We start from the raw sequence: 24,890 nt of genomic DNA, 5'->3' as shown, positions 1-24,890 counted from the left end.
CTCCACTACAAATAGGAAAAAGAGGCTACAATCTGCACAAGCTCACCAAAATTGGACAGTTGAAGACTGGAAAAATGTTGCCTGGTCTGATGAGTCTCGATTTCTGTAGAGACATTCAGATGGTAGAGTCAGAATTTGAATTCTATCTTTTATATCTGTAAACAGAATAAAAACATGGATCCATCATGCCTTGTTACCACTGTGCAGGCTGGTGGTGGTGGTGTAATGGTGTGGGGGATGTTTTCTTGGCACACTTTAGGCCCCTTAGTGCCAATTGGGCATCGTTTAAATGCCACGACCTACCTGAGCATTGTTTCTGACCATGTCCATCCCTTTATGACCACCATGTACCCATCCTCTGATGGCTACTTCCAGCAGGATAATGCACCATGTCACAAAGCTCGAATCATTTCAAATTGGTTTCTTGAACATGACAATGAGTTCACTGTACTAAAATGGCCCCCACAGTCACCAGATCTCAACCCAATAGAGCATCTTTGGGATGTGGTGGAACGGGAGCTTCGTGCCCTAGATGTGCATCCCACAAATCTCCATCAACTGCAAGATGCTATCCTATCAATATGGGCCAACATTTCTAAAGAATGCTTTCAGCACCTTGTTGAATCAATGGCACGTAGAATTAAGGCAGTTCTGAAGGCGAAAGGGGGTCAAACACAGTATTAGTATGGTGTTCCTAATAATCCTTTAGGTGAGTGTATATGACACAATAACGACAATGACAATGATAGTTATCTAACTCTCTGACACTACTACAACTGCTTCTACTACTCCTGACAGAGAGATTCGAACCTCCTCCTACTCGAACCTCCGCGAGATTCGAACCTCCTTTTTCCGGAAGCAACACTCAGACCGAACTAATGACCTATCCACACAAACTGAGGCCTCGTTTGTCATTAGTCACGTGATTTTCACGTTAACAACACAAGCCTCGAATCGCGGCTTTATCTGGCACGCCCATTTTTTCTCGACACAAGCTCCAACGCCTCGGTTCAAATGTCACAACATTACCTGCCATGCCTGAGCCCTTGTCTTCAGCCAAGAAGGCCGCCAATGCAATGCCATGCCTGAGCCCTCAGCCAAGATGGCCGCTGCCTCGCCGCCTGAGCCCTCAGCCAGGATGGCCGTCGCCACACCAATACCTGTTCCTGTTCCTGTCCCAAGATCTGTTCCTGTAACTTGATCTGTTCGTGTTCCTAGACCTGTTCCTGCCCAAAGGACTGTCCATATTCCCAGATCTGTTCCTGAGCCCTGAATTCCCTCCCAGCCTCCCTCTCCCACTGTCACAGTTCTGTCTGAGTCTTGTTTTCAGTAGTCGCATGTGTTCCACCACTCCTTGATTTCCATGGCAACCTTCATTAGTTCATCTTTCACACCTGTTTCCTCGTTAGTCTTGTCAGCTGTCTCATCTCCCTTATCTGTTTTCCCTATAGCTGTGTCCAAATGTGAAGGCTGCATCCTCCAAAGGCCGATCTGAAGGCCGACTGCGTCACAGCGGCGTGACGAAGGTCGTCTCAATTCAAAGGCTGCATCCTTGGAAGGTCGCATTTGAAGGCTGGTTGCGTCAACGCAGCGCGATGAAGGCTACCCTGATTCAAAAGCGATGCCAAATGCGCCCTTCGTTTCCCCGTGAAAGAAAGGATACATAAATGGATACTTAGCGGCCTCTCCTACCCTATTCTACCCCATAAGTCATTGCGCGCCGTTGACGACAGCATTTATTTATTTATTTTTAAAGGCGGCCGAGACTAGAGTTCGGTGGTGGACAGCAAATTCACATTTAAATGTAAGTATTATGTTTTCATTTACTCAAATAGCTAGCGAAACCACAGTTAAAGTTTCTTATAAACTTCATCTTAACTCCTACGTCACCATTGCGTGGCTTCATTTGTCAGGTAGCTTTAGGCAAAACTTGTGGTAATAACGTTATTAGTTTAACGACCTATTTGTAATATTTGCACTAGTCTATCTCACTTGTGTATTATAAGAAATATCACTCACCCTATAAAGCCCAAAACAATAAGAAAAGCAGCAGATAAGGCAATGGGGTTTCACTTTTATGTGTTTTTGTAGTGCTGTCATGCAAGCTATGTGGTTTTAACCAAATTTGAGTATACAGAAATATTAAGTATTTTGTATGCATGTCTTGATGTGTCATATTTTGCAGTATTATATATATAAAGACAATTAATACACACATCTTTGCTGAAATGTATTGTGCTGTTGTTGTTAACAAGCCATGGTTAATTTGCTCTGCCTTTAGGATTGCAAATGTCCTGGGACAGGTGAAGGTGTGAGTGGGAAACCCACTGCTGAAACTTGGCCCAGGTTTGTCCTCATGGATGAGGTGTTGGGACAGAGGCATTGCACCAGCCCCCCGTCCTCATTGCCTCAATTCCTGAGGACACACCAGGGCCGAGTTCAGTAGTCGGTGACCACGGTGAGGAGGAGCCAGGGGCAGCAGCACCAGCAGCACCAGTAGCAGCAGCAGCAGCACTAGCACCCACACCAGCAGGAGCACAAGCAGCACCAGCACCAGCAGGAGCACCACCACCAGCACCAGCACGAAGGCAGCGAGACAGGACGAGTTTTTGGACTTGATCAGAGAAGACATGCAACTAGAGAGGGAGACAGAGGCGAGGAGAGCACAGGAGAGTAGGGAGAGGTTGGACAGGCTGTTTTCTCTTCTTGAGAGAATGATTGAAAAATATATATATTTTCTACATATTCTTGTTTAACTTTTTTCACTTTCATTTTTTAAAAGAAAAATTATGTACATTATTTTTATGCAACTTTAAATGTGTAAATAAAAGAGAATGAATTGTTCTGGACATTGTTTATTTTTGTAATGGCAGTCATAATTTCTACATGAAACAAATTCTTCTATACCTTTTTTTTTTTTCAAATAAAATTGGTAAATGAAAATCATTTGTTCCATAGGCTACATTAAAGTACTTTTTCCAACTATTTACAGCATACGTTAAACATATCAAAATCAACATAAACATTTAAATTTACAATACATAAAATTAGAAAAAAATGATGTAGAATCTTATTCAGCCGAGCAGGGAGACCCTGGTGGGGCTGCTGGACCGGGATGGGCTACCCCTGGTAATGCCTTCTGCTGGTGGGACATCATCTGGGATGGTCTCCAGAGTGTTTAAGTGCATATTTCCACTATCCACTAAGTTGTCTACCAACAGGTTTGCTCGGCTGATTCAATCGACAGCTTTCTGAAAAAAGTACTTTTAATAACTACTGCATTGGGGAAAAACTACTAAAACATTAGTTAAGCAAAATTATCTTGCATACTCTAATGTACTTAAAGTATCAAGAGTAAAACTAAAGGTATGTATTCTGCAGGAGAAAAAACTCCTTGTCAGGGTTTTTATGATGGTTTTGCATTTATATTAGGCTACTACTGCATTACTGCGTAGGCTATGTTGCATTTTACTTATGTATATTTTCAAGGTTGTTACATTAAATACTTTTGTGTAGTTTAATGTAAAATCATATTGTGATGTGCGGGAAAAAAGTACTTCAGTAGGTTACTTCACATTTGTACGTGAATACTTAACGAAGTATGCAGTTCCGAAAATTAAAGTAACAAAATGTAGGCTTATTGTCACAATATTGACAAATTGTTGCTAACTACAGCTGCGTCCCATATCAAAGGGCGCATCTGAAGCTTTCGGACCGGTCTAGCTTACGGAGGATTGTTCTTGTCGCCTGGCAACTGTGACAGCTGCCGATGACGAGCGGGAGAAATACTGGACTTTTTTATATTCAATTGGGTTTTATATTCAAACAGGGCTAAACCGAAAATACATGACCTGGCAGCGCCGGGGCTGAAACATCCTTAACATGTCCTCCAGTAAAATATAAAACATAAATAGCCAATTCTGGCTCCATAGCTGTTTACTCAATTATATCAAATGAATTATCAGGATGGCAGCAGTCCTCTCGCACCGTTGCTTGGCGCCAGTAGCGGTGATCGGGAACACCTGGTTGCACAGTTAGGAAATCCTACGAAGGCTACATGGTCGAAGGACGCATAGGCTGCATCCTTGAAGTCTGCAGCCTTCACATTGGGACACAGCTTATGTATGTAAGCCCTGTGTGTTAACTTGTTCATTGTTCAGTCTCCGTTGTATTAAGAGTGTGTAGGCTACCTTCTGCCCGTCTTATGTACCTGTTTGAGTTATATTGTGAGTAAAAGTTTGCATTGGAACTTTTGACTCTTCTTCTGCCTACACCACACCATGCCACATATCAGGTGAGTTTTATATTATCGCAACAGGTAGAGATCCATCTGTGTTAGATATAGATCCGAGTCGCTAAAGATCCAAATGTGTAATAATGATTAGCGAGACATTCATGCAAGGGTTAACATTAATGCACTGTGAACAAGAACATGCTCATTTTTATTAACTAAGATTAACAAAGTTTAGGAAATGCTGCAAGAATATGTTGTTCATATTAGTTATTGCATTAACTAACTTTAACAAAAGACATTATTGTAAAGTATTACCCAGGTTTTCATTGCACTTCTTGTGAAAAGCGTGAGCGTGCATCCAGTTTAGCTGTAGTCTGACTGTTTCATGTGGGACAGGCATGTCATTGTCACATCGTAGATTTCCTGTTAGCACCTAACAGCCCTCTGTGTAGAAAAACAAAGTAAGACCCCAATTTTTGATTATATCTGAAAGCATAAACATGCAATGTATTTTTTCAAAACACTGCTTTGGTCAAAACACAAACTTTGCATGAAAAGTATTGGATGACAGCTGTAAACTAATTCAAGTCTTTAACTTGTTATTTAACCTTCATCCTTCCTGAATATTAATAAGACACAGGAAGTGAGACCGTAACAGATGCGTGAAAGCCCCCTCACTGACTGACATGCGAATAGATTCTGGTTCTGATAGCAACAACAATATTGTAGGAAGCCACTGATTTGTGAGAAGCTCAGAGGTAAGTCAGACAGCATCGACTTAAACAAATTAGGCATTTATTTCAAATGTTATCAGAGACTGTAACCCCAAAATGACAAGACAGATCATATGTTTTCATGTTTCAATATGTCAGGATGTTGTAAATGTGCTTTGGAAACGTTCTTCACATTAAATTATGTGTTTTACTATGTGTAGCCTACTTAATGTAACGTTAAAAGCCATCAATAAGAAGAGAAGAGAGCCAAGGTTTTTCTGATAGGTCTAAATAAGTCATGCTGTATATAATAAGCAACCGAAAATGGCACTGAATCTGTTATAAGATCATTGTTTTTCAAATTTACAGACAGAGATGTTATTCCATGAGGTTGTTTTTGCCGCTGTCTTCTTTGCTTTATATCCCTCAGGTAACACACTTACTCTTATTTTTTTTAGTCTTTGTGTTTCTATTGTATTTACAACTAATGGCTTTAAACTTAAAATATATTCATGGATCAAAATGCATCCTATTATTTCAAAATAGTATATAAATATAATACAGAGCTGAGTAGTAACTGATTATATATAATCTGGATTACATAATCAGATTCCTAAAATTAAATACTTGTAATTAGATCATATTACATTTTAAAATACTTGTAATCAGACTACAGTTACTTTTTTAATGATTACTAAATATTCACAAAATGACAGTAAATTATTCATAATTCAATGATTCTCCATAATTCTAAGAATTTTCTCTTTTAAAATGTCCTTTCTAAAAAAAACTATTGCTTATATATGTTCGGAAATTCTTCATGTTTTGTGGAATTACGCCCACAAGAACAACCACTAGGCAGTTATTACATGGAAAATTGAGAGGCCACACAGAATAAACAAGCAAATATATACAGTGAGGAAAATAAGTATTTGAACACCCTGCTATTTTGCAAGTTCTCCCACTTGGAAATCATGGAGGGGTCTGAAATTGTCATCGTAGGTGCATGTCCACTGTGAGAGACATAATCTAAAAAAAAAAATCCAGAAATCACAATATATGATTTTTTAACTATTTATTTGTATGATACAGCTGCAAATAAGTATTTGAACACCTGTCTATCAGCTAGAATTCTGACCCTCAAAGACCTGTTAGTCTGCCTTTAAAATGTCCACCTCCACTCCATTTATTATCCTAAATTAGATGCACCTGTTTGAGGTCGTTAGCTGCATAAAGACACCTGTCCACCCCATACAATCAGTAAGAATCCAACTACTAACATGGCCAAGACCAAAGAGCTGTCCAAAGACACTAGAAACAAAACTGTACACCTCCACAAGGCTGGAAAGGGCTACTGGGAAATTGCCAAGCAGCTTGGTGAAAAAAGGTCCACTGTTGGAGCAATCATTAGAAAATGGAAGAAGCTAAACATGACTGTCAATCTCCCTCGGACTGGGGCTCCATGCAAGATCTCACCTCGTGGGGTCTCAATGATCCTAAGAAAGGTGAGAAATCAGCCCAGAACTACACGGGAGGAGCTGGTCAATGACCTGAAAAGAGCTGGGACCACCGTTTCCAAGGTTACTGTTGGTAATACACTAAGACGTCATGGTTTGAAATCATGCATGGCACGGAAGGTTCCCCTGCTTAAACCAGCACATGTCAAGGCCCGTCTTAAGTTTGCCAATGACCATTTGGATGATCCAGAGGAGTCATGGGAGAAAGTCATGTGGTCAGATGAGACCAAAATAGAACGTTTTGGTCATAATTCCACTAAACGTGTTTGGAGGAAGAAGAATGATGAGTACCATCTCAAGAACACCATCCCTACTGTGAAGCATGGGGGTGGTAGCATCATGCTTTGGGGGTGTTTTTCTGCACATGGGACAGGGCGACTGCACTGTATTAAGGAGACCGGGGCCATGTATTGCGAGATTTTGGGGAACAACCTCCTTCCCTCAGTTAGAGCATTGAAGATGGGTCGAGGCTGGGTCTTCCAACATGACAATGACCCGAAGCACACAGCCAGGATAACCAAGGAGTGGCTCTGTAAGAAGCATATCAAGGTTCTGGCGTGGCCTAGCCAGTCTCCAGACCTAAACCCAATAGAGAATCTTTGGAGGGAGCTCAAACTCCGTGTTTCTCAGCGACAGCCCAGAAACCTGACTGATCTAGAGAAGATCTGTGTAGAGGAGTGGGCCAAAATCCCTCCTGCAGTGTGTGCAAACCTGGTGAAAAACTACAGGAAACGTTTGACCTCTGTAATTGCAAACAAAGGCTACTGTACCAAATATTAACATTGATTTTCTCAGGTGTTCAAATACTTATTTGCAGCTGTATCGTACAAATAAATAGTTAAAAAATCATACATTGTGATTTCTGGATTTTTTTTTTTTAGATTATGTCTCTCACAGTGGACATGCACCTACGATGACAATTTCAGACCCCTCCATGATTTCTAAGTGGGAGAACTTGCAAAATAGCAGGGTGTTCAAATACTTATTTTTCTCACTGTATATTTTTAGTAAGTGCATACAGATTTGTGTGATATGTTTTATTTTGATTGTTTTTATTTTAAAATATTTTAATTGATTGTCAGCTTTTCATCAATTTTACCCCCTGATGTTCCCACACAAACTCCAATTTGAAAAAGCCAGACATGTTTAATGCACTTCACGTTGTTGATAACAATGAGTGGAATACATTTTCTTTCTCCTTGCATTTTTATATCAATAGGCCAATACTTGAAATCAATGTGATAAATGAGTTGGGTCAAAAGTACAAAAAAATGTATCCGATATTATATTATATTTCCTAAAATGCGTAATGTAATCTATATAGAACCCCAATGAGCTTTTTTCGAAGAGTGCGGCATCAAGATTAAACATCTTAAATATCTTTTGGATGTTTCTCCATTCTGGTTCTTTTTCACAGGAAAGGCTCACACACAAAACAGCGTGAAGCAGTGGCCAGGTGAGGTGTACAGCACACCCGGAGGAAACATCACCATACACTGTCACACTCATGGGGACATTCAGGAAGCCATCTGTTTAGTAAACTGGTACTATGAAAGAGTTGGGAAACATGAGAACATCAACAAGCTTGCTCAGTTTACTGGGAGACATTCTGAAAAAGCAAACCACTCACGCTCAAGCTTTACCCTGACCTCACTAGAGCTCAACGACACCGGCATGTTCAGCTGCAATTATATCTGCAAAATCAATGGCACATTTGAGCAGCATTGTGGGACTGGGACTCGACTTTTTGTACATTTTAGGACTGAAAATGTGACTCAGGGAAGCCCACTTTGTACCTCCAATATTACAGGTAAGAAAGAGGATCATTTTCTCTTTGTAAAATAGCTGTGGAACTTTTATGTTTTGGTACAATTTCTCATTATCACTCTTGTTCTCTGACCAGATGGAGTTGAGGATGAATCCAGAGTTGACCTGATTTTCCCCTTTCTTGTTTTAATTGTTTTATTATCTAAACTTGTGGTATTTATATTTATGAGTTCCATTGCACTTTTTTCTCCACATTAAATCCAATCCTCTTGTTTTCTCGATGCAAGGCATGTTTATTCATATGGCATATTTAATATTCAATGGTAGCTGAAAGTGCTTAAACTGGCATAATTTAAGGAGAAAAAAATCAAATGAAAATATAAATCTTTAACAATTTTTTAAATAATCTAAGAAAAAGCGTGCTCACAACTAACAGGACTAGAACACAAGCAAATGTGAACAGTAGACTAGTTTTGAACAGTAGTTTATAAAAGAACATAACCTAATGAAATAATGTAGAGCAATCAGATAAGTAAAGTACAGCACAGTGCTTTGGTGAGAATGCACAAAACAATGAAAAAAATATTATATCATACTGAAAACACACTTCAGTTTCTCAAATTAATAACAATGGAAGATGTGAATCAGTGTGTGGGCACTGGGAACATTACTGCTGGTGTGCCCGGGTTATGCAGAGTTCAACAGTCACTACATTCATTCCACAAGAAATGTTTTCCATTAGGTTGTACCAGAGATGGCAAAAGTAAATGATTTTTTTCCAAGATAAAATACCCTTTTTGTTCCAGCTTTGTTTGAGGTTTTATACTGAAACCCATGTGGTCCAACATTATCACTCTAAAAAACATATGGACACACCTAACCGTTGGTTTAAATATTGTATTTACATTTTTAAATCCAACAGTTGTGTTTGTCTATATTTGACCCAAACATGGGTTGAAACAACCCAGCATTTTTTTTAGTGTATGAAAATGCATTATCACTGAAATCAGCAATTGTGGATGAGTCACCAATTGAACAGCATTTATTCAAAATGGGAATCTTTTCTAACAATAAATCTTTACTAGCTTTTTATCAATTTAACACATCCTTGCTGAAAAAAAGTATTAATTTCTTTCAAAAACAGAAAGAAAAATATTACTGACCCTAAACTTAAATAAATGTTGTTCTTTATTAACTTTTTATTCATTGAAGAATCCTGAAAAAAATATGCTTATTAAAAAAAAATATTAAGCAGCACAACTGTTTCCAACATTAAAAACACATCAGCAGTGTGATATCAGAATGACTTCTGAAGGATCATGTGACACTAAAGACTGGAGTAATGCTGCTGAAAATTCAGCTTTGCGTCACAGGAATAAATTATATTTTAAAGTACATTAAAATAGAACAACATTATTTTAAATTGTAATAATATTTCACAGTATTACTGGTTGTTTCTGTAATTTTTATCAAATAAATGCAGCCTTGATGAGCATAAGAGACTTATTTCAAAAATATTAAAAATGGTGACGTTTCCAAACTTTTGACTGGTAGGCTACTATATATATATATATATATTTGTTTTGTTTTGAGTGTATGGCCAATAAATAAAGGAATTAAAAAGATGGGCACAAAACCTGTTTGTCGCGCCTCACTTGTCATGTCTCTATTCCCCACCAGTGGGCCGCGCCCGCGCCCCACACTTTAAGAAACGCTGAGCTAACTTAACAGCTAACTTAGCAATAGGGGTACCGCCGTTTGGTCAGGATTTTTCCTCTTTTTGGCTGGTGTCGACCAACAATGAAAAATCGTTGTCTGGCTGCCTTTCAGTGTCCTTTTCATCTTTCCATCCGTTAGCATGCACCGTCAGCTTTCTCCAACCATTCATCCCAGCGACTGCGCAAAATAGTGTGCGGTGGGCGGGGGGTACATTACAGATTATTTAAAATATGATACTATATTTCTTGCTGGCAAATGAAATTAATAAAGAAAACGAACAAAAGTATTCATTCTGAATATTTCATATTTATTTTAATCTGAATGATGTGATGATATTGGGGGGGTTATATTAGCTGGATCTGATTTTTGAGGGGGTCATGACCCCCGTAACCCCCGTGCAAATTACGCGCATGACTGTATCATACAAATAAATAGTTAAAAAATCATACATTGTGATTTCTGGATTTTTTTTTTAGATTATGTCTCTCACAGTGGACATGCACCTACGATGACAATTTCAGACCCCTCCATGATTTCTAAGTGGGAGAACTTGCAAAATAGGAGGGTGTTCAAATACTTATTTTCCTCACTGTATATATATATACACACTGATACACTGTGTGCCATTATTTGCAGACATAGCCATTATCTGCATAACCTGTTTGCTGAGCTGTATGCAAACATTAATATCAATGGAAATGAGCATATAAAAGATTCTTCGTTCTCATTATTTCATCAGTTGGAGGATGATGATAATCCCACCAATTACTGTTCAGAAACAATGGATATCTGAAATAACTACTCAAACAGTATCATAACCTGATTTTATTTGATGGATTATTATTTATGACTGAATTTAGAATATCAAATAAAGCATGATAATATTTTCTGTGTCTCTTGAATATAATGGAATGGAAGTTGCGCACGCAGCTATAATACAGATACAATATGATAACATATACAACTTGTAAATAAAGAAAGGGCAAAAGACACTCACCACAAGGGGGAAACATTGACCTTTATGTCTTCAGCGCTTGCAGCTCCGAGGGCTTTCAAACTGAGAGAGAGAGAGAGAGAGAGAGAGAGAGATGGTCATATGACAGGGATGAGGGGTGTGCTCACTATCAAAACACTTTCTCGTACGTCTAAAATGAACTTTCAGAAAGACCGCCGAAGACTTTTTACCAACTGAATTTATCAGCTCGTGACATCGCGACAACTTTAATGCCTGAGAGAAAGACACTTAAAAGGATATAGCACAATGATCGCATCGTGTGATGAATCACATGTAGAAGGGAAAGGTAAAAACCATCTGGACATTAATGGACGCTTTGGCAAGTTTAAGGGAATGAAGTGCAGCGTTTCTACAGGGAATAACAACATCTGTCGGTCCGTCGCCCCTGTGACCTCACCTGCGTCTGCCTGCGCGCGCATCTCGCTGCCAGGTGTGATGGACGCTGAGGGGCGAGTGGACGAATCCAGACTCAGAATGCATATATTTAAAAACGGTAAATAATCGCAATTAATAACTAGAAACATGACCAAAGGCCTCCTGAGGTGACAGACCTAGGTCTCTGTAATGTATGGATTATCATTTGATTATGACAATGTTACTGGATCAGGAGGTTCTCTTGTTTATATTGGTAGATAACTTTCATTTACTTTATCACTTGAAATATCATGTGTGAGGATTGCAACACTACATTTTTAGTGTATTTCTGCTTGACCAATAAAGGATGAAAAAAGGACATAGCATAAAATAGTGAGTAGGACTATAGCCACCAGTGTTGGGTAAGTTACTCTAAAAAAAGTAATTCATTATCAGTTTACATCTTAAACTGTGTAATTAGATTACTGTACTAATTACTCACTTTAAAAAGTATTGCATTACTAATTACTTTCTAAATCCCAAATCAGCCCCGACCAGTTGAACAATACAAGGATATAGTCATGAAACTGCTCTTTTATTCTTTCAAATAAATAATATTGAGTTGCATAAGTTGTTCCTGAACTGACCAAAGTGTTTAAAAGGAGAAGGTTACATTAAAAATATACGTTGTTCTATAGTCTACACAGTATTTAATACAATTAGCCAAATTAAGAGTAATCCCTAACTTTACTTTTTCAAGGGAAAAGTTATTAAATTACAGTAAATAATTACTTATTAATGCATTACACCCAGCACTGATACATTTGCTCAACACAAACCCATGCTTTTTTTTTTTTTTGCCTTTTATATACTTTTTATTACTTTATATTTGTTACTTTACACTTTATTTTACTTTACACTGTTTTTGAGATCAGTTGTAGATTTCTACTACATTTTTTGTCAGATTTACTATGTATTGGTTGGTTATTTATATAGGCTAATAAATTACAGTGGCACAAACTCTTGTTAAAATATTAAAGGAATTCTATGAAATTTCAGAATTTTAATCCAGTTCTACTGGTTAATTCTATTAGAATTAACAATTTCCTGAAGTACTGCCTGAGATTCTGAAAAAATAGGAATTTCATTTAATGTAATCTAATTAGGGCCCGAGCACCGATGGTGTGAGGACGCTCTTGGAATTGCTCCGTTTATCTTATTTGTGTTTTGTTTGATGCCTGTAGGAGTAACTTGTGACTTTATTATCATTCTTTCTTTTAAAAGTTAGAATATTTAAGTGTTTATTATAAATTATTTATATGTGCACATCATTACTTTTCTTCATGTGCGCGATGTCTCCTTCATATTTAATCAAAATAACTGCCCCTCCCTCTTGCAGCGACATCCCTTCTCTTTTCTGATGATGTGTTTAGCGGCATGAGGGCGGGGCAACCTGTCACTCACATGAGATTGACCAATAGCAGACCACAATCATCCAATTAATTCCCCATGGACAAAATCAAATCCCGCTCTACATTTTTTTCTTGTTTGAGAAGCCGTTTCACTTGGATATACGGCACAAAAGGGAAGAAAAGACTATCGCAACTTCCGTTTCATGCCGACTTTAATATACATAAATGTAATAAAGTCTTAATGAAAATGTAAAAATGCAAAAAAGTTTGTGTGAGTGTTAGGTGTAGGGGATACAAATATAATTAGTTCATTATAAAAACAACAGATGTCAATGGAAATCCCTACACCTTTATATTCAAGTGTGTTCTGTATGTGCTGATGTAGGTCATATAATCACTGTTATCTATATCAGTTAATCTTTGTTGCATTCAAAGAGAAGCAATTGACATGTAAAAGTCTTAGTTTAACATACTTTATAAAAGGGCTGGATGACCGTCTGGACTCACTGGTCTACCCAAAGGCCCTCTTCTTGTCAAGTGCTTGTCAAGTGACATGTTCCCAAACAAACAGATGAAGAATGGTTTCATAGTAATCCAGAGAGCTATAGAATCTGCGCTGTGTAGAACTACAATCATAAGATTCATTTTAGTCATGCTTTAGATGTGACGACAGACAGCATGGTTGCTAGTTTAATTCACAGAAACCTCTCACAAGTGGTTGTTTCATGGCTAATCCTTAGAGTTGTGGGTTATCAGTATCAGTTTTATCATTAAATTCAAATGATTAGACATGCTCCAGTATCGTGTGATATCTGCGAATTAGCCATGTCAGCATATGGAGCAACTACTAACCCTGAACTCCTGATATAGGTCTTAAATGTAGCAGCTTGTTAGATTAGATGTGGTGGAGGAGACTTTACAGAGTGCTTGACTCATGCATCAATTTTGGTCAAGATCTTGTATTGGCAATGCAAGAGTCCAGCACTCTGTAAAGTCTCCTCCAGCACAAATTCACTTTCAATGAATTTAAAGTCTGAAATCAGAGGTGCCGATTCATGTGTGAAAATGATTCTTCATGCTCCTCCCAACCATTCTTTCACAACTTAAGCCTGATGAATCTTGACATTATCATACTGGAATATGGCCATGATGAGTCTTCATACGTGGTAGTTTAAGAAATAATAAAGCTACACACTCCATCAGTTAGGATTAGAAGAACTGTTGCCAAACATATAACATGCTAGAAACATAATAATCACTGCAATAATGATCCAACTAGACTCTTAAGTTATGTGATTTTCCTTGATGGTTTGTCGTAATCCACTCAATGTGTCTGTAAAGTAACTCAGATCTGCACCTATTAGCGTTCATGCGATCCAGTCACATTTGAAGCTTAATATTCAGCAACAACGCACCCTCATCTTACAACACATGAATGTGGCACGAGAGTGTGATGCAAACATGACCACATAACGTTTAAAGTCATACGTCACGATTCAAAGCCGAACTGGCGTTTCACTAACTGTCCTTCAGTGTAACTTCTGCCGTGCCTGTGAACGCCTCTCATCTCCAAAACACATTCCTCCTATTCAATGAAATGAGAATCTATGCAAAGCGAATGAATTACATAATCAGCTCTGTAAGAAGGGGATTAGAGGTTGTTTTTGTTCTGTGTGGAGCCTCAAACTCTCTCTGCCCAGACTGGGTGAGCTCATTGTGAAATGCAGAATTGCTAATGCTAATACAATATGAATGCTTAGGCTTGACATTTCTTTAAAGTGAGGCAATTAAATGTTGGTATCTTAACAGTGATGATGCTCTGTTTGTTTGGTCAATACATTTGTTTAAACTGTTTATTTGTTAAAACTGATGCATTGTCTTTCCAATCAATTGTGTGCAAGGACACTGACAATATCAACTGATACTCCTTAATAAGCAAGTTATCAGTTAGTTCAGGGGTTTTCAGTATTTTAGATGCCACAGAGCCCAAAATATGATCAACTGACGTTGTGAAATAGCGAATATCCCGAGCGTTGTGTTCTTATTATACCAGCTAATCATCTTCAAATGTCTATCTTGTGTTCTGTTTGTGCGATTCAGGTGGCGTGTCCCCTGACGAACGGGGTCAGGTATGGCGTTTTCTGTTTGGGATGTACCCCTGCAGCTCTACGGCTCTAGAGCGCCACCTGCTGCTGGAGCAGATGGCGGTGCGCTATCATGTCATGAAAAGGAAGTGGCAACACCTGCTTCCTGGAGCCGTTCGCCTGCGTCTTAATGGCACTGATGGTAAATCATATTCCAGGGTAGAACAAACACTTTTAAAATGGAACGGTTTGCCCTTATTAACCCTTAGTGACTGCAATAAAATGTTCAGTCTTGATATTGAAAACCTCTAATATATATAAACCTCTAATATATATAAGTTTAATTTAATTTTAATTAATTAATTTTAATTTATATATATATATATATAAATTAATTAATTAAAATTAAATTAAACTTATATATATATATATATATATATATATATATATATATATATATATTCAGAACTGACAAGTTGTGGTGATGTTAAACCCCAACTAATAATAAATAAATCGTTTTTCAGCTGAACTGTTGACAGCAGTGAAGTTTTTTGACCAGAGGCAGGACGGAGAGCAGAATCAGCAGCAATATCAGTCAGAAGAGGCCCAAGAAAAGTTGTCCTTTTTGCAACTTCAGGCTCAGGTAAAACTAAAAAAAAAAAAAAAAAATGGGCTTGGTGATATAAAAATGTATTGTATTTGAATAAAAAAAAAAAAAAAACATTAACAATAAATAAACAATTTTGTAATAAGAATGTACAGTATGTCAGGTCAGCGTCAGTTTTGATTTCATACTGACTTTAATGTGCAGGTGCTATTTGAACGGGTAACCTTTGACCTGGAAGAGCTACAGGAGGCCATTCGCATCATTGACAAAGATGTTCCTCGAACCGACCGAGATCTTCCTTACTACCGGTGAGAGCTTGTTTCATTTGTACAGTTTAATATGCTAAATAAAGAAAATGCTGGTCGAAGCATTTGCTAATTGCAACTTTTTATCTCACATTTTTGACTGTTTTTCCTCACAATTGCAAGTTTATACCTCACAATTCCGAGAAGAAAAATCAGAGACACAAACTCGCAATTCTGACTTTATTTCTCACAATTCTGTGTTTATAACATCTAATTCTGATTTTTGTTTCTCAGAATTGTGATATAAACTCCCCGTTGCAAGAAAAAATATATATTGTGAACTCAATATTGCAATATTGACTTTTTTTTTTTTTGCAATTCCAGCTTTTATTCTCATAATTTTGAAAGATAAACTCGCAGTTGCAAGAGAAAAAAAGTCAGAATTGTGAGATAAAAAAGTTGCAATTACCTTTTTCATTTTTTGTTCCATGGCAGAAACAAGCTGCCATACAATCCTTTTAAGTTTTGAGAGTTTTGATCTGGAAGTTATAAATATGATTCTATTACTTTGTTGGGTCTTATTGTTCACATATTGTTATGGCTTTATGGTGCTCATTATCAAAGACATTATTATTACATCTGTTCATTTCCTTATAGCAAAGACTTCCTTGTTCAGATTTCCATGTTTGATTCTTCTATAGAAGATGTATCAAAATACATCTTGATCTACATAAATCTGCAAGTCTATCCATCTTAATGACTTGATGATTGTTTTTTTTTAAACTCTATTTTAGTGTTTAATTTACACCAAAATTGTTTTTTTTTAAAGAACCATAATTGCATGTGTTTTGCATGGCAACACATTTCTGCCAAATAAAGTCAATAATTCCTTTCTCATGTTTGTTTACACACACCACACACACAGAGTTGTGAAATTTACGGCTCAATTTGCATCACTAATGTGAGTTCCCAGCGCAAAGCAAACATGCCATTGCCACACCAGTTTATCAAACAACCTTGGAGCTCAATGCAAATAACACTCGGGAGTCTGGCACACCGTTTTACTGCGGTTAAACAGTAACTAGTTTTGAGTATGGTCATTTTAACTCACTTTGAAAGGAGAATTTAATATCAAAGTACATACAAAATCTACAATTAAAGCAGAAATCTGTAGCTCTTTCACAAAGACAGTGTTGGCTTCTAAACAGCCATTTAATAATTACAATATATAACAAATTGCAAATATAGGCAAGCATACACAATAATTACTAATACAAAATAGACATTAAATGGTATATTAGCAAAAATTGACTGACTTTTAACTGACTTTTAGCATATGCATTTTGCTTTTAAGTATAATTCATGATGTATTACACATTGTAAACCTTTTTTAATAAAGGAATGGTACTCTAACTTGATCGAAGAAATGATAATAATATAAACTAATATAAAATTAGCCTATTTTGCAGCAGCAACATCAAACTTTCTTTATAGCACTAAGTTTTTTTTTTGTTTTTTTTTTGCAGATAACAAAATTTTAATGTACAGCACACAAAATGATTTTATGCACTGTATTTTTATATTATTTTTTATAATCGCTTAATTAAATCAGTCTTTTGAAGAATAAAGAGCCCCTAATCTCTTGTGTTTCTTCACAGAAATGAAGGTTTGGGTAACCTGCTTGTGTTAAGAGATATCCTAATCACATATGCTGCTTTTCACCCAGGTATGTGCTTGTAAATACACCTTTGAGTCTTTTTAAAAGAAATGAACACTTTATAATTGTTCTAATGTGACAGTAAAGACAGGGTTCCAGACTGCGACCAAAATATGCGACCATTTTTTGAGAATGTGCGAGTTAAAATTTTATGTGGTCGCATTTGTGCGAGTGCATGGTCATGTACAACTCAGTTAAATTCACGCATGCGCAACAGAACGCCGTTGTATCAGTACATCATGAATCCATTTTCCAAACCGTGTTTTTGACTTATCCTGAATCACTACGGTACGCCTATAATAAGTGTTTATATTCTGAATATTTTATCCCGGGGTCGGCTCGGCTGCGGAGTTGCCCAGTGCCTGCGTGACTCGCGGCTCGCCATAGACATTAACGGAGAGAAGTAGCTCCGGGTACAATGTTCTTCCGCAAGACACTTGCAGTTTATTTATTAAAGAACGTAGCCTACATGTCACGCGCATTGCACACTGATGGTGAAACCATAGACTGTAAAAAATGAATGAAAATCCTGAAAATTCAGCTTTGCATCACCGAAATAAATGATAATTTGAAGTATAATAAATTGAAAACCAATTATTTTAAATTGTAATAATATATCACAATATTACATTTTTTTCTGTATTTTTGATCAAATAAATGCAGGCTTGATGAGCAGAAGAAACTTCTTTCAAAAACATTAAAAATAGTAATGTGTCCAAACTTTTGGCCTGTACTGTATATATATATATATATATATATATAATTTCATCAAAGAGCCCTGAAAAAAAAAAAATCCCAGTTACTCTTTTATTTCTATTTTATTTGGGTGTTTGTGATCTGATCTTTGTTTGCTGATGAAGGGCGGCATCTAGTGGTTAAATGTTGAAGTACAGTGTTTCTAACTTAAAGTGTCAGTTCAGTTCTTGCCCTGTCCCAAATGGAACCCTAAGCACTCGCGGTCTTCCTCTGAGTCCGCACTTTCGTGACGTAATGCCGCTTTGACTGTCGGGAAGAAGTCTGCTGCGGAGTCCGCATCAGCGCGGGCTCGGCAAAAGTGCGCATCAAGGGCGCAAATCGACCACATGGGGGTGCTCGTGAGCACCCTTCTGAGATCTAAAAATGACACACTTCGGTCTCATGGACTTAACGGACACGCGCACGCGGCAGCCATTGTAAGTCCACAAGACCGAAAGTGCACATGAAGTGTGCCATTTGGGACAGGGCCTGAGTCATCATTTACTCACCCTCATGTTGTTTCAAACCTGTATGAGTTTCTTTATTCTGCTGAACACAAAAGAAGATATTTTGAAGAATATGGTTAAGCAAACAGTTGATGCACCCCAATGACTTCTATAGAATGGTAAATAAAATACTATTGAAGTGAATGGGGCCCATTCAACCAACTTTCTTCAAAATATCTTCTTTTGTGTTCAACAGCAGAAATAAATCCATACAGGTTTTGGAATAACTTGAGGATGAGTAAATGATGACAGAATTTTCATTTTTTGGGTGAACTATCCCTTTATCTGGTCTCTGCAGAAGTAAGTTACGCTCAGGGTATGAATGACCTGTGCAGTCGCTTTCTGGAGGTTCTCGACTCAGAAGTGGACACTTACTGGAGCTTCTCCTGCTACATGGAGAAGTTTTCCAAAGACTTCCGTGCTGATGGACTGTATCGCAAAATGGGTGGGTTTCCTTGGTTTTTCCAAACCGTTTAGATCTGTTTTTAGCAAAAATAACGGCCCATGATTTCTTACTGGATTGAATGGTAATAATGGTCAAATGCTTTTTCTGCTGTTGTGTTTATCAGAATTGGAAGCTGCTTTACTAAAAGAACTGGATCCTCAACTACACTCTCATCTGGTCACAGATAACATGGAAAGACTCACATTTTGTCACAGGTGTGTGTCGGTTTTCTTTTTTGCTTTCTCTTTTTCCTTCCCTTCTTGTCACTTTGTACATGTTATCTTTGTCTTCCATTCAGGTGGCTTCTGTTGGGTTTCCAGCGGGAGTTTGAGCACAGCGATGCTCTGCGTCTGTTTGAGATTCTCAGCTGTGATCACCTGGAGCTCATCTCACAGCAGGTGGATCGCGTTCGATATCAGGAGAGACTGGCGCGAAAACACAGCCTGGGTAATATACATATATACATTTTACATATACAAAATAATTATACACAGTACACGCACATATATTATGTAAACACAAACTTTTATTTTGGATGCAATTAATCGTTGCGACTACAAGAGCAAGTTTTTGCAAATGTGTGAAATAAAATCAGTAATTCAGCCACAATGCAGTACAAAAAAAAAACTAACAGCAAGGAAGAGGTTTCACAAGAGTACAAAACAGACATACACTCAAATACACACTTTAGTCTTTGAGAATGTCTAAGTATAAATCCAAATCCACAACTTAATAAAAATAAGTATTTATGTCTAAAAACCACTAGAGAATTTATACACCACTTTATATAGAACAATACAGGCATCTAGTGGCACCATGGTATTACATACGTTTTTTACTCCCACTAGATGGCACTAATCTACCTTCAAAAATGGCAATTTAAATTGCCTTGTCTCTATTCTATAGTTTTTATCCATTGGTTTGGCTCATTTCTTGAAACAGAAATGACATTCTCAAAACAACATGGACAAACCTCCAAACCACTTGGCAAATGTTCACAACAGAATTGAATTTCTCATTAATTTCATCAAATTGCAAATGTCTAAGTACATGTCTCAATGTCTCAGTACATTTTTGCAAATGATTAAGTACAGGTAGCCTACATTTAGCACAATTTCCAAGTGAATAGATCTTGTTGATCTAAACTGATTGTTGATTCTCTGTCTAATGGTTGTTCGCTCCAAAACGTGACAGCGTCATTTCATTGTATAAGTCATCACATGCACAATAGTCTGTTCAATTGTCAAAATTAGTCAAGAACATAATACCATGAATACCATATATGTGTGTGTGTACATCTATATATATATATATATATATATATATATATACCATATAATATTATTGGCCACCGGGCCATGGTGGATGTCCCAGGCCAGCGAGGGGGGCAATATAACTATGTGTGCTGCCATATCTGAGAATGGCGTGGCCGTTCACATCCCCAGTCATACAATACACAGAAGCTCCTCATCTTCTTGGACCGCCTTCATTTTGATTTGATCCCTGAAAATGAGAGAGGTCTCGTAGGGCCTCACCTACCACAATATGTCATTGTATGGGACAGTGTGAATTTCCACCGTGGCCCGCTCATCAGGGCCTGGTTCACTACTCATCCAAGGATGGTCATGGTGTTCCTACCACCTTACTCTCCTTTCCTCAATCCTATTGAGGAGTATTTCTCCGCTTGGAGGTGGAGAGTGTATGAGCATCGGGCTCAAGATCAGAGGTCCCTGCTCCATGCAATGGATGCTGCGTGTGAGGATATTACAGGAGATCAGTGTGTAGGGGATGGTTGCGACGTGCACGCCGTTTCTTCTCTCGTTGCATCGCAAGGGAGAATATACGCTGTGATGTGGACGAGAATCTGTGGCCAGACAGACAGCGGCGTGTGGATGGCCAGGAGGGTGAGGACGGTGGCCAGGAGAGGGAGGGTGAGGACAGCGACCAGTGAAAAACTGTTAGTTGTGAAACTCCAGCTTTATTTACAGCACTGTAGGCTGCATATCATTTTCATTGTTTTTTGTTTGTGTGTTTATAATGCTGTATACATTTTCTTTTTACTCTGATATATGGAAGTTACTTTATGTGTGTAAATGATAATGGTTACAATTTCCTTTGCAGTATGAGTGCAGTGTGTGATGTCAAACCTTGGAGGCTACTCTTACCCTAAAATCCGATTTCTTTTTTTCAGTTTTATACACAATTGTATTCTGTTAGCTAGACAAAAAACAGTACAGTAACCATTGTCAATGAAGGACTGGGCTAAGACTGAAAGGTGGACATGAGGGATATTTCAATGGTCCTCTGCCATAGTGATAAAACATCTAAACATTTTGACTTGCAGTGCTTACACAATGCCAAAGGGACGAAGCATTTTGGGGGCACTGACTGTTTAAATGAGAAGGAAATTTAGTTTTGACTCATGAGTGAAGTGTTTTGGGAGAGGTATGAGCTTTTTGCAGGTGAACCATTGTGTTGTGCCGAACCATCCACGTTATTTTGGCAAAAGCACCAAGAGTGTTGAGAACGTCCGGTCTGTTTCAAGAAATGAGCCAAAGCAATTGAGAATGATCTTTGCCATTTTCGTGGCACTGACTCTTTATATGGGAAAGGAATTTAGTTTTGAAGCATGAGTGAACAGTTTTGGTAGAGATATGAGCTTCTGCAAGTGAGCTATAGTGTTGTGCTGAACTGTAAGACTGTTTTGCCAAATGATCTTAGAGTTTTGAGAATGTAATTTCTGTTTCAAGAAATTAGCCAAACCAATGGAGAAAAACTGTAACATGGAATACTTCTTTAATTGACAAATAATATATATATATATATATATATATATATATATATATATATATATATATATGCTTGATTAGAAAAACAGCAGATAAACTCTAGTTTTTGTTTCTAATGTATTTCATTGTGCTGTATTTAACTTTTCTCAGCACTTTGTTCAGATTTGCTGTATTTAAATGTGCTATAAATAAATTTGACTTTATTTACATCATTTATTGCCTTACTAAATGATTTTGATTTATGACTTTGTGATCGCCAGAGGAGGAACCTGTGACGGAGCTACATGCCGTTAACACAGATTTCACCTTTGAACTCTTCATGTGTGCCACCATCTTGCTGGAGAACAGAGACACTTTACTCAGCTGCAGGAACGAGGTTCAGCTCATACAGTTCACCAGCAGGTGTGTGTGTGTGTGTGTGTGTGTGTGTGCTTTCACATTGAAACCTTTATGAACATATAGTGGCCCTAAAATGTCACTTTAAGATGTCTAGAAAATTGTATTATGTCAAAAATACTTTTTGTCTTAATAGGACAAGAAATGTAGATAATTCATTTTTGTGCACTGTTTTGTTAAAAACTGCTATATCTTTTTCTAATGCAATGAGATTTATACATTTTTAATGTGACTTAAGTGTCTAAATGTGTTTTGGGGTCACTGTATATTGCATTTTTTTCCCATTCATGGAGCTTGCGAGTCTAATCATGCTGTCATGGTCAGTCTGCAGGGCAAGCTGGACCTGAACAGCACCCTTACAAAAGCTGAGGAACATATTTACAACTACTGCAAACGCTCATCCTGGGACTATTTGAATGGCCTCTATCGCACACGCAAGAGCAAAGAGGACCATTTCTTATATCAACTCCGTAACCTTTTTTCCTGAGACCAAAAGGCCAGCATGGAATTTTTCAAGAAACAATCTTGTTGACAAACACAAGTGGAAAAAGTGGGATTTTGGGAATCCAGTGGGAATTTTATTCCAAAGAATGATGCTGCTTTTAACCAGAGTTTTGAACCGGAGCAAGATGGACTCCTTCCAAACAGTCCCTTCAGTATTTGAACTTTTAAGGCTTCTATTATGGTGCCAGAAATATTGAGAACAGCAAAACACTAATGTAACCACTCTAAGATAATCAAATAAGACTTTTATTTAACCTTTTACTCTGACCATGCTTGAAAATATAAGTAGCATTTGTGAATTTAACAGTTTTTTGATAGTATTGAAGACGTATTGACTGCAGAGATGCTTCGTCTGTTAAAGTAAATCAAAATTCGATCAGGATTTTATTGTGCGCAATGGCTGGATAAACACAGAAAACCGAAATCCTTACTGCTGATCTAAGCGAGACCCGACCTGTGAATGTTAATAACTCTTAGAAAAATAGTTCTTGCGTATTTTACAGCACAATATAATAATAGAAACACGGGCTCAGTTCTGAGAAGCTCTAGAAGACCCTCTGTGGTGTTGTCTTACCAATCGTAGAGTGCTCAAGTATGTACTGATCAGAAATAGCACGTTGAACCAGGACACCCTTCACCGTGAGACCACACTGCATTGGTTTAATTATCTAAGATGCACAAGATATGAGTGGACACTTGGAGATATGGAATATTGCACATAACATTTGGTGGTTATTTATTAAGAAGTGACACACTATGACACATTCAGTGAGGGAGTGATGTTAAAGTTGTTTTCTAAGAGAATTAAATGAATGACCAACATTTTTTGGGGAACGGGTGCTGTAATTTTGATGCCGCCCACTGATGTTTGGATTATATTTTTAGGTTTTCACAGTTGATTAATGTTTTAATTAATGTAGCAATAATTTAGAAACACTGCAATGTTAAACAGAATGAATGAATCTACTGTAGCTGTGTATTTTCAGTCAAAAGTGTCGTTCATGGATTTGTGTGTGTGTATGTGTGCGAGAGAGAGAGAGATACTGAGAGTGAGTGTTTTATTTTAAGAATACTATGTGACATTTAAGCTGTCAGTTTTTAGTGAGTCACTTCATACAGAATAGACTCATGCGTGCTAGCCATTAAATATTCTTGGGAAATAAAGTATTGAGATTTGAATATGACTTATTTCTTTCTAGAAATAATGTTTATTTCTCTAATTAGTTTTACTGTTAAAGCTGATGTATGATACATGGTAATTTCCTTGAATAGGGTACGCACCAAAAATCATAATATTAGTGCAACAATGTTACCACATAATTTATTACAAAATGCATAACATTCCTTAAAATTCTGACACACAGACTGACTTTTTCTAAAGCATGATGGGAAGACAAGTACATGGTCTCGATTTTTTAATTTACAAATATTGTAGTTTTGACCGTATTCAGCAAGCTGACCCTTTTACCAAAGTTATTTTAAGAAAATATTTCTTTGAGAATTTTTCCTTTCATTAATGAGGAATGTGAAGTATTTGGTAACACCAAGAAAAACTGAGAAATAAAGTGTATCCAAATATTTTACATTTCCCATTAATTAAAGAAAAATATTTCTTTGAGAATTTTTCTTAGAGACTCTGCAAAACTGTATGATATACAGTATATTAATTTTGGCTAAATTTGCAACCCCTTTGCCCAATATTTGAAATAAATTTTGATATGTTTTTATTATTTAATCTTACAAATTGAGGTTTTCAACTATTTACAGATGGTAACAAGGTTGAAAAAAAAATGGCCAACCTCATACAAAATGAAATATAATTCAAAACCGCTCATAAAATCATTCATTGTTAAATATTTTGAATGCTATTAGTGGGAAATATCACATTTGCATACAGTGTTATATGCACATACATTGTTTTGGATTAACTTTGTTTTTAGCAGACGTATCTCTACAAGAAAGTCTTATTCGTGAGTGTTTCGGTTGACACTGTCTGATGAACTTATCTTGTAAGAGCATGTGTTTATCTCGCATGCTACAGCACAACTGGGCATTTGAGGCAAAAAAGCACCACAAAAAGATCTCAAAGTGCTTAAATCTGCTAAATAAAAAAGGTGAGGACACTGCACTT

The 24,890-nt window shown here is 37.3% G+C and overlaps 1 protein-coding gene and 1 long non-coding RNA gene across 3 annotated transcripts; both read left to right on the top strand.

Annotated features, from left to right (window-relative positions):
- The first annotated feature begins 4,885 nt into the window (after positions 1-4,885).
- On the top strand, positions 4,886-9,741 carry LOC307167367. Its single transcript, XR_013822763.1, has 4 exons — positions 4,886-4,992; positions 5,317-5,377; positions 7,882-8,274; positions 8,368-9,741. It is a non-coding gene; the product is annotated as an uncharacterized lncRNA (long non-coding RNA).
- Positions 9,742-11,015: 1,274 nt separating this feature from the next.
- LOC307167344 (TBC1 domain family member 15) lies at positions 11,016-24,881 on the top strand. Of its 2 annotated transcripts, none has more exons than XM_079886376.1 (10): positions 11,016-11,458; positions 14,832-15,017; positions 15,340-15,458; positions 15,627-15,730; positions 17,326-17,393; positions 18,924-19,070; positions 19,195-19,285; positions 19,369-19,517; positions 22,120-22,261; positions 22,587-24,881. In XM_079886376.1, exons 1-10 carry the CDS (start codon positions 11,212-11,214, stop codon positions 22,600-22,602), a joined length of 1,269 nt encoding a protein of 422 aa, XP_079742502.1. In that variant the 5' UTR covers positions 11,016-11,211; the 3' UTR covers positions 22,603-24,881. The 2 variants fall into 2 exon arrangements, with proteins under 2 accessions (XP_079742502.1, XP_079742501.1); XM_079886375.1 differs by having other exon boundaries at positions 22,580-24,881.
- Positions 24,882-24,890: the final 9 nt, after the last annotated feature.

Source organism: Squalius cephalus (assembly GCF_949319135.1).
Source record: "Squalius cephalus genome assembly, chromosome: 11".
Lineage (NCBI taxonomy): Eukaryota > Metazoa > Chordata > Actinopteri > Cypriniformes > Leuciscidae > Squalius > Squalius cephalus.
The sequence above is the reverse complement of the archived record's forward strand: the minus strand, read 5'-3'. Positions and strand labels throughout refer to the sequence as shown.